The 10,248-nt window shown below is 32.3% G+C and overlaps 1 protein-coding gene across 1 annotated transcript; it reads left to right on the forward strand.

The window, feature by feature from the left end:
- Nucleotides 1-1,359: 1,359 nt before the first annotated feature.
- LOC127714289 (inhibitor of growth protein 1-like) lies at nt 1,360-7,187 on the forward strand. The gene is made up of 4 exons (XM_052220350.1): nt 1,360-1,620; nt 2,335-2,541; nt 2,849-3,012; nt 4,555-7,187. Exons 1-4 carry the CDS (start codon nt 1,479-1,481, stop codon nt 4,837-4,839), a joined length of 798 nt encoding a protein of 265 aa, XP_052076310.1. The 5' UTR covers nt 1,360-1,478; the 3' UTR covers nt 4,840-7,187.
- Nucleotides 7,188-10,248: the final 3,061 nt, after the last annotated feature.

Below are 10,248 nucleotides of genomic sequence, written 5' to 3' on the forward strand. Positions count from 1 at the left end.
TTGCGGTAAGTAGAAAAACCACCAATATTGGTGTTAGATCAGAGTTAGGTAGCTAATACCAACTCTGTACTATGTGCTATTTAACATGCTAAAATATTGGTATAGGCTGCAAAAATTTGAAAATGATAATACCATACTTAAGGCAGCTATTGATGAATCATGGAATATGTTTGAGAAAGGGAAAGAATCATAGGTGCATGGATGTATTTACCATATTATTATATTTTTTTTTTAAATATGAGTCATTTATTTAAAAGAGATCTTAAAATAACTAATAATTGCATATTGAATAAAATAGAATATTGTTAACATACAAAATTTATACATTTATGAACAGCAGAACTAAATAATGATAATAAACATAATGCTTAAGTTGGAAGTAAGCTTAGAACATACAGGAAGTTTAAGTGTTTCTTTCAGCTTGAAACATATCTGAGGTATGGCAATGAAAACCAGAGGAGAGTATTAAGTAAATTTAGACTTAGTGCACATAGCTTAAATATTGAAAAGGGAAGATATAAGAATCTGGATATTAAAGATAGAATATGTGATCTTTTCCTAATAAAGTAGAAGATGAGGTTCACTTTTTATTCGAGTGTCATTGTCTCCATAATGTGAGAACTTATGATGATTATTTGAATTTATTCAGCAAAACTGTAATGTAAAAACTTTTCTAATTTGTCCTCTGATAATAAAATAAGTTTGGTTGTTCATTAATGAATATAAAAATATTATATTGAAATTAAGTTGTATGTTGCAAACTTTATTTGATAATTTATTTTTTAAATTAGTAGTTAATGCTACTTTGGAGTAGGAGTTGTCCCCACTTCCACAGGTAGAGATGCCCAGAAACTAGACAATTATATTGTACTGTAATAGTAGTTAGTTACGTTGTTTCCCCACTCCCCCCCCCCCCCCCCCCCCCCCTTTCCATTCTATTAAATATTCAATTATAAAGATCACTTTTCTGGTTTATTTATAAATCTGTTTATTTAGTTATGTATGATTGTACTGCACCATGATTGGAAATAATAAAATATGTCTATGTCTGTACCTTTTCATGGCCATGACAATAATATTTTGTTTTCTTTGCTCTCCATATATTTCAAACGACATTTATCAAAGGTGAAATCTAGAGAAACCCGGTATAGTTTCCGCGAGGCCTTTTGGATGACCATTATTTTTTCTTTTCTTTTCAAAGACATGAAAAATATAACAAAGGGGTTTTAATATATTGACAAAGATAATTAAGTGATACTTTTAAATTTCTTTTACACAGTGGACTGAGTTTTTAGGTCATAATTGATCTCCACGTTCCCCATGTAAATATTGGTACCCCTGACTTAAAGAGGTCATTTCCAGAAAGAGGCATCGTTCAACATTCGGAGGGAAACACCAATGACTGGTTTACTGTTTATGCCAAAACAATACAAATTCTTCGAGAGAAATATCCGTACAATTTCAATGATTACAAGAATATGACAATGTTGAATCAAGCAGCAGTCGAGGCGCTGTGTTCAGCAACTTATTTAGAAAATTACCTCGACACGATGGACAACCTGCCTGACGACCTGCAACGCGTTGTGACACAAATGCGTGAATTGGATATCCAGTGTAAGGGTAAGCTTTCAATTCTATGTTTTTAAATGCTCTTTATAAATTTATTATGAATTTCAATTAAATCATATGTCTTCTCTGTATTTGAACAACGCGTAACTGTTATGGGATACCCTTTGAAATTCTGTAAGTACTTCCGGGTCACACTTCTAAAATTAGAACTAATGTGGTGTCAGGGAATCCCTTGCATTAATTTTTATCTGACTAACATTGGCATATGATGTAAGACTATGACAAAATATTTGAAAACCTTGTCTGTTTTCATTTTATCCTATAATGACATTTCCCTCACTGTGATCTTTTTCACACATTTAAAATCATCTGTATACACATTAAATTCAAAGATTTTTTAAGTAAGTCAATAAACCATTGATTGCAAATATTGCAACAAACAATTCATAAATATTCAAATTTTCATTAGAATCAAGCTCAAACTTTATATTAGGGTTGATCATGTTCAAGGGAGGGCACTGCACCCTGCTCCAAAAATTTTACTCCTTTGTGCCTTTTTCCAATTTGATAATAGTTTTTAAATTGATATTTATATTCCCCCCACTCCTCATTCATTTATCACATGTTTAGACAGCTAATTAAAGATTTCTCGAGTTAATTATAACATACATGAAGCTGTTAAGGGGGTACTTAAATTGATTTGGGTGAAATTTATGAACTTGCAAATACTTTGCAGAAAAAAATTTAGAATGATAATCTTTTTAGATATTCTTGCCGACATAGATGTCCACCACGAAACATACAAAACGGAACCTGAAAGTAGCCCAGCTAAACGAAAGGCCATGATAGCTATGCAGAGGGCATTAATCAAATGTCAGGAAATTGGTGATGAAAAATTAATGTTGCTAGCTTGTATTACGGATCATATTGAAAACAGAGCAAGACAGCTAGAGCAAGATAGAGAAAATCTTGGTAGGTTTCAATTGAGAAATATATTTGAAATTCAAAATATGTGCACATATACAAAATGGAAACACCTGATCTAAACTAAAGAGGCAGGATCGTTGGAGGCACATAAAAAGTTTGCATGTTTGTATATAATTTCTAAATTAAAAAAAAAACAAAATAACAAGCTAAGAAAACTAAACTTAGAATTAGAAAAAAAATACCTCACTTCTTGCATCTTTTGAAATGTTTAATATACCTTGTGTTGTTTGTTTGCTGTCTCATTGATTATTCTCCTCACCCCCCTTTTATTTATATTTGTGCTTTTTTCCAGACCCTAACTCAGGTAGAGATCAGGAGAAGGAGGAAAGAGAAGTAATAGTTCACCCACCTAAACAGGTTAAACAACAAGAGGATAAACCAGAAAAGGTACCAGTCAAGCGTCAGAGAAGACAAAAAACAAATAACGATTCTATAATCAGGGAAGATATAAGAATGGTATGTTTTTAAAAATTAATATTTACACTGTTGTACAAGTATATCAAGTTTTGTAGAAGATCTGTGTTATCATGTTTTGTCTACAAACTTTATTTTTAAACTGTAAAATATTAAAATTATCAGAATATTGTCACTTTTGAAGTTTACCAGAGTTATGCAAATATATTTTTATGCAATTTACTCATTTTACAATCATACAGCTCTACACTGTACATTTGAATAAGAGTTGTCTCCCCTTCACCAAGTAGAGACATAGCAATGTCTACATCATTACACAATATGATCTCATTATCAGTCATTTTAAATCATTATAGAAGCTTTTGTCATCTGTTAGGTTATGTATGCTTCAATTCATATCAACTGTAAAGATAAGAACTTGGTAAGAGTTCCATATGGCACACCCACCATACTATAAGAACTGAATCAAATTTTTATAAGTTTCAAAAGTAGAAAATCGAAGGGAAAAGAAAGTGAAGTACACCATTTTACATTAGAAGTACTTCATGAGAAATTTTTTATGACCTTTGCATTTATATTTTTTTATGCACCCGCCATAGAGGGGGCATTAAGTTATACCCTTGTCCGTATATCCAGAAATTGCTTTCCGTTCTCTAACTTTAGTTTGCCTCAACCAAATGTTAATGAAACTTGTACACAATGCTTATTACCACAAAACACATCAAGTTTGAATTTTCGTGGTGTCACTTATACTGTTTTAGAGTTCTGCCCTTTACAAATGGAAAAATTGCTGAATTTTTCGTTTCCGTTCTCTAACTTAAGTTTGCCTCAACCAAATGTTATGAAACTTGTACACAATGCTTATTACCACAAAACACAGATCAAATTTGAATTTTTTAAAAGTTGATTTCTATAGAAAAAAACTATACATAACTGAAAATTTTAAGTCCCCAGGAAATTTTAATTTTAATCTTTACCTTTTATAATGAACTGCAAACACTTCTCATGTTAATTATGCAGCATAAAATATGATTAACTGTTTGAATCGGACACTAGAATTTGGACGAATATTTAAACTTCTAGTCTTCTAGATATAAATTCAGTCTTTTTTTTGGATTATCTCCCTTTTGTGTCTTTTATTGATAACAACACTATTGTGAAATAAATTTAGATAGATTGTCACAAAAATTCATGTAACAGCCCTGATTTGATACAGTTATACATCATAAAGAGTAATGAATTAGTTAACTTTTGCTTCGGTAAAGCGGATCTTTAATATCAAGATTTTTGATACAACTTCTGCATTTCAAACTTAAAATAAGAATAAATTAAAAATGTCCTTCTTTATTTTCTGAAATATTATTAAACAAATATTCGTAAATTAATAGATGTTTATTAATATAAATCAATGAAACATATTTGAATGGAAAATTATACATGTGTTAGGGTAAATAGTCTTAACTTTTCTTCACTGTACCTGTATAATTCCTATATACTTTCACCTATTTAAAAAAAAAACATTTTCTATATTTAAACATGCATTGATTTATAATTGTATGCTAATTCCTTCACTTTCATGTTTAGGATGAAAAGGATAAAGGACCAAAAAAGAAAAAGAAGAGGAAGGCAAAGAAAGAACAAACACCAACATCCCCCATAGATCCACCTATTGATCCTGATGAACCTACGTACTGTCTGTGTAACCAAGTTTCTTACGGGGAAATGATTGGATGTGACAATGATAACTGTGTTATAGAATGGTTCCATTTTAACTGTGTAGGACTTGTGAATAAACCAAAAGGAAAATGGTTTTGTCCGAACTGTCGAGGCGAGACAAGTAAAATGATGAGACGATTTGACAAATCATAGTGCAATATTTGTTTTGAATTATTTTTATGATAAGCCACACAAATACAGGTTATAATTAATGGATTTTCTAAACTATGTTAGTTGATATTTTCTGAAAACTGTTTTGTAACGTTTTAGATGGTAAAAGAATGAAGGGTTCAGTAGTTAAGTGAAAAAATATTGAACTGTTGTACTGTAAAAGTTATGTATAATATGAAAACATACTGAAAGTCATCAAAAAGTATATCCATTGTACTGCTTATTTTAGTTCAAAAGGGATTATAGGTAGGTGCAAAAATAATGATAAGGGGTTAAGTATTTAAACTGAGTGATATTTTTTCCTTTTTGTACGTTCGCAAAAGATTTGTGTTCGTATAATGCTATCATGTCGGCAGCTGCGGCGTCATCATCGTCTGAAGACACATTTGGTTTCTGGACAATAACTTTAGTTTATGTGAATGGATCTCTATGAAATTTTACCAGAAGGTTCAATACCACAAAAGGAAGGTTGGGATTGATTTTGGGGGTTATGGTACCAACAGTTTAGGAATTAGGGGCCAAAAACAAGCATTTTTGTAGTTTCCTGACAATAACTTGTGTGTAAGTGTATGGATCTCTCTGAAATTGTACCACAAGGTTCCATATCACAAAGGGAAGGCTGGGATTGAGTTTGGGGGTAATTGCCTCAAATGTTCAGGAATTAGGGCCAAAAACAAGCATTTTTCTAGTTTCCAGACAATAACTTGTGTTTAAGTGTATGGATCTCTCTGAAATTGTACTACAAGGTTCCATACCACAAAGGGAACGCTGGGATTGATTTTGGGGGTAATTGCCCCAAACGTTTAGAAATTAGGGGCAAAAAAGGGACCAAAAACAAGCATTTTTCTAGTTTCCAGACAATAACTTGTGTTAAAGTTTATGAAATTGTACATATTTCCTGAAAAGAAAATAATCTTCAAAATTTTTAAAAAAATTTGGGGGAGGGGGATTTTTTTTCCAATTTTTTTTGGGGGGTTCATATTTTTTTTCTTCAAAATTTTTGAAAATTTCAAATTTTTCCAAAAAAAATTTTTTTTGGGGGGGGTCAAATTTTTTTGGGGGATTTTTTTTTCCCAAAAATTTTCCATATTTACATAGATTATTTCTGATTTATATATAAAAGCAACAAATACTGATATGGTAGGAGATACACACCAAACAGGGGGTGTAAATTATTATATAACGGATTAACTAAGTATTGTGCAACAGCACAGTATTGCGCAATAGCAAGAAATCTTCAATTGAAAATAAATACAAATCTTTTAACCAATTTCAATGGGATTAAATTAAGTCTTTAATTTTTAGGGGTTCTAACCTTGTATTACTATTTTGGATATTGGACCCCATTTTTAAATTGGTCTACATTGAGGTCCAAAGCGTCCAAAATTAAAGTTTGTTTAATTTCATCAAAAACTGAATTATTGCGGCTCTATGATATGCTGAATCTTATTGTGCATTTAGATTTTTATTTTGGGCCCTGTTTTCAAATTAGTACATATTAAGTTTTGAAGGGTCCAAAATTAAACTTTGTTTGATTTCAACTAAAATTAAATTATTGGTGTCTTTTTATATGCTGAATCTAACCATGTTGTTAGATTTTGGATATCAGACCATACTAGGTAAATTAAATGTCCCATTTCAAATTTTTAAGATCTTTGACCACAATTATTCTGTGTCAGAACCTAATTATGTCAAAAATTTGATCACAATCCAAATTCAGACAGTATCAAGCTTGAATATTGTGTCCAAACTTGCCCCAACTGTTCAGGGTTTGACCTCTGCGGTCGTATCAGGCTGCGCTCGGCTAAGCATTTTATTTTTAAATGGGACAGAAATTATCAAAGAAAAATTTGTCATTTTTTTTGTGATAAAATATGCAATTTCCTGGAAGCATATTAGGTACTACTTTTTGAATTTAATTTTGACCAAGGAAACTCAATGTGTAAGTTATCATTTATCATTAGAGAAAAATGAACCTTGCCTTTGATTTATTTTGTATTTGGGACATAACTCTTGACTACATGTATAAGGATAAATATCTGAGCAAATTTTAAACTTGCAATCATGTTTATGAAATATTTATTTTACATGTTCATGTTTACCAAAGACAAATAGAGGAAGCTAATATTGACAAAGAAAAAAAGTATATACGGTGTCAATTTAGCATACAATTTAATGAACAGAAATGATAATTTGCACATATAGTTTTTTGGCTACAACTGTGGTATAATAATAATCATACATTTGTGTTATAATGATGAATTTAATTTCATTTATGAGTTGTAAATACATGTATATAAAGTTTATGTATAAAGATCAAATCTCAGAAATATTTTTTTTATCTTATATATATATATATATAAGTGCCTATAAATAGCAGCACATGACATACAAATCTATGGGAGTGTGGATTAATCAGTACAGAGATTAATTCAATTACACAAATAAAATTATAGATTGCCTAACAATGTAATTTTAACACACTATTTAGTATGTAAATATAAGAATGTTTACAATATTTACAAAATGATGAAAATAAACGCAATATTTCGCTAGACTAACTAGCTTTATCAAGCGTGCATCTATCCAGGTGAAATCGGATGTAGATGATAAGAAACTTTTGCAGCTCAATGTATATGTTGCACTTGAATTTAGCTGCCTTGAAAATAATACATAATTTGGATGAAGTTCAAGATTTTTACAAAATTGGTAGTTGAAGTTAGCAACGTCCATTGGCCAATATTACAGGATAAAAAGGACGATGCTGTGTACTAAATTATTCTTTATCTTTCCTGTATCTTTTCTCATCTTTTTCGTTAAGACCATCAGGTTCTAAAGTGTGGAGTTGGTGGATCCAAAAATTTTCTCTTCTCCTTCTCGCCGTGGTGTCCCACTCGGTGTTGACTTCTATAATTTGGAAGGTAACATTATCAAAAGAATGTTTCGTTGAACGAAGATGTCTTGTGAGAGGACAGTTTTTGTTGGTTTTGTACCATGAACGATGGTTATTGAGCCGAATATTAAATTTGTCCATTGTTTCTCCCACATACTGAATGCCACATGTGTCACATGTTAATATATAGATTGAGTTCTCCGTTTTACAGTTGGAATTTGAGTAGATGGTATAATTTTGTTTAGTAACGGAGCTGATGAAAGAACTGCTTGTATCGGCAGCTTTACAACAAAAAGTATTTGGCCCCAAAAAAGTGGAAGATTATCTAGGTCATCTGTGAGACACATATAGTACATAGTGAAAGAACTACCCTCTTACATTCAAGATACGACTGATTATCTAAAGAAAATGGAAAGCCTCAATCCTCTACCAAGCAATACTATACTTGCATCCATGGACGTGTCTTCTTTATATACCAACATTTCACAAGACGAAGGAATAGCAGCGTGTGAAGAGGTATGGAACACTCGTAGTGAAAAAAATCCTCCAACTGAGTGCCTTGTTACACTTCTGAAACTCGTGCTAGAGAACAACAACTTCTCTTTCAATGAAAAACATTATCTCCAGATAGACGGTACTAGTATGGGCACAAAAATGGCCCCGTCATATGCCAACATATTTATGGGCCAACTTGAAAAACGCCTCTAGGCTAGTGCTCCATACCAGCCCTTATCATGGTTCCGATTCATTGACGATATTGATTTCAAATGGACAGATTCACAAGAACATCTTAATGAATTTCTAGGACACTGTAACTCTTTCCACCATTCAATAAAATTTACATATGAATCATCTATGGAGAAAATAAACTTCCTCGACACTACGAGTTACATCAAGAACGGAACCATTATAACGGACCTTCATACCAAACAAACGGATAAACATCAATTCCATTTTCCTAAAAGTTGCCATCCTAAACACTGCTCGCGTGGCATCCCATTCAGCCAGGCATTGCGAATCAAGAGAATATGCTCTACTGAAAATACGCAAAATGCTAGACTTGGACAACTACGTAAACATCTAGTTGTTCGAGGATACAATAACATCATTGATAGCGCTTTCGAAAGAGCAAACAAAACTAGTCGCCAAGAACTTCTAGAGTACAAAGATAAGAATAAAGCAGCTAACAGAACACCCCTTGTACTCACTTACCATCCTGATTTTAAAAATGTGTCTTCCATTGTTCAGAAGCATTGGAAAATTATAGAAAATGATTCAAATCTTAAAAAAGTATTTTCCTCACCACCAGTCATGGCCTTCAGAAGACCTAAAAACATCCGTGACATTAGTGACATCTGTATTAGCAAAGCAGCCTACTCCATCTCCCGGTTGCTACAAACAATGTGGTCGAAGGAACTGCTTGTGTTGTAAAGCTGCCAATACAAGCAGTTCTTTCATCAGCTCCGTTACTAAACAAAATTATACCATCTACTCAAATTCCAACTGTAAAACGGAGAACTCAATCTATATATTAACATGTGACACATGTGGCATTCAGTATGTGGGAGAAACAATGGACAAATTTAATATTCGGCTCAATAACCATCGTTCATGGTACAAAACCAACAAAAACTGTCCTCTCACAAGACATCTTCGTTCAACGAAACATTCTTTTGATAATGTTACCTTCCAAATCATAGAAGTCAACACCGAGTGGGACACCACGGTGAGAAGGAGAAGAGAACATTTTTGGATCCACCAACTCCACACTTTAGAACCTGATGGTCTTAACGAAAAAGATGAGAAAAGATACAGGAAAGATAAAGAATAATTTAGTACACAGCATCGTCCTTTTTATCCTGTAATATTGGCCAATGGACGTTGCTAACTTCAACTACCAATTTTGTAAAAATCTTGAACTTCATCCAAATTATGTATTATTTTCAAGGCAGCTAAATTCAAGTGCAACATATACATTGAGCTGCAAAAGTTTCTTATCATCTACATCCGATTTCACCTGGATAGATGCACGCTTGATAAAGCTAGTTAGTCTAGCGAAATATTGCGTTTATTTTCATCATTTTGTAAATATTTTAAACATTCTTATATTTACATACTAAATAGTGTGTTAAAATTACATTGTTAGGCAATCTATATATATATATATGTAAATAATATTAACAGATTACAAAACAAATGAAAAGATCACACTTGTATACATTGTAGGTACTTGTTATTGATACTTGCATATACTTTATAATAGTAATGAGGGGGCCTTGGTGGCCGAGTGGTCTAAGTAGTTGAACTAGCCTGTCAACACTGAGGTTATGAGTTGGAACATGCCCCACTCACACTATCACATTTCCATCTCATACTGCACCTTCATGTCCATTTGAGGCATCCATCGTGTTGCACCTGACAAGTAAAAAGTATCTGGCCCCAAAAAAGTGGAAGATTATCTAGGTCATCTGTGAGACACATATAGTACATAAAGTTCA

Source organism: Mytilus californianus, unplaced genomic scaffold, assembly GCF_021869535.1.
Source record: "Mytilus californianus isolate M0D057914Y unplaced genomic scaffold, xbMytCali1.0.p SCAF_9, whole genome shotgun sequence".
Classification (NCBI taxonomy): domain Eukaryota; kingdom Metazoa; phylum Mollusca; class Bivalvia; order Mytilida; family Mytilidae; genus Mytilus; species Mytilus californianus.

Excerpts from the sequence above, each read along its gene's own strand:
- LOC127714289 (XM_052220350.1), top strand. The coding sequence starts at position 1,479 with ATGACAATGTTGAATCAAGCAGCAGTCGAGGCGCTGTGTTCAGCAACT. Across the intron at positions 1,621-2,334 it reads ATTGGATATCCAGTGTAAGG|ATATTCTTGCCGACATAGAT; the intron begins GTAAGCTTTCAA and ends TAATCTTTTTAG. Across the intron at positions 2,542-2,848 it reads GCAAGATAGAGAAAATCTTG|ACCCTAACTCAGGTAGAGAT; the intron begins GTAGGTTTCAAT and ends GCTTTTTTCCAG.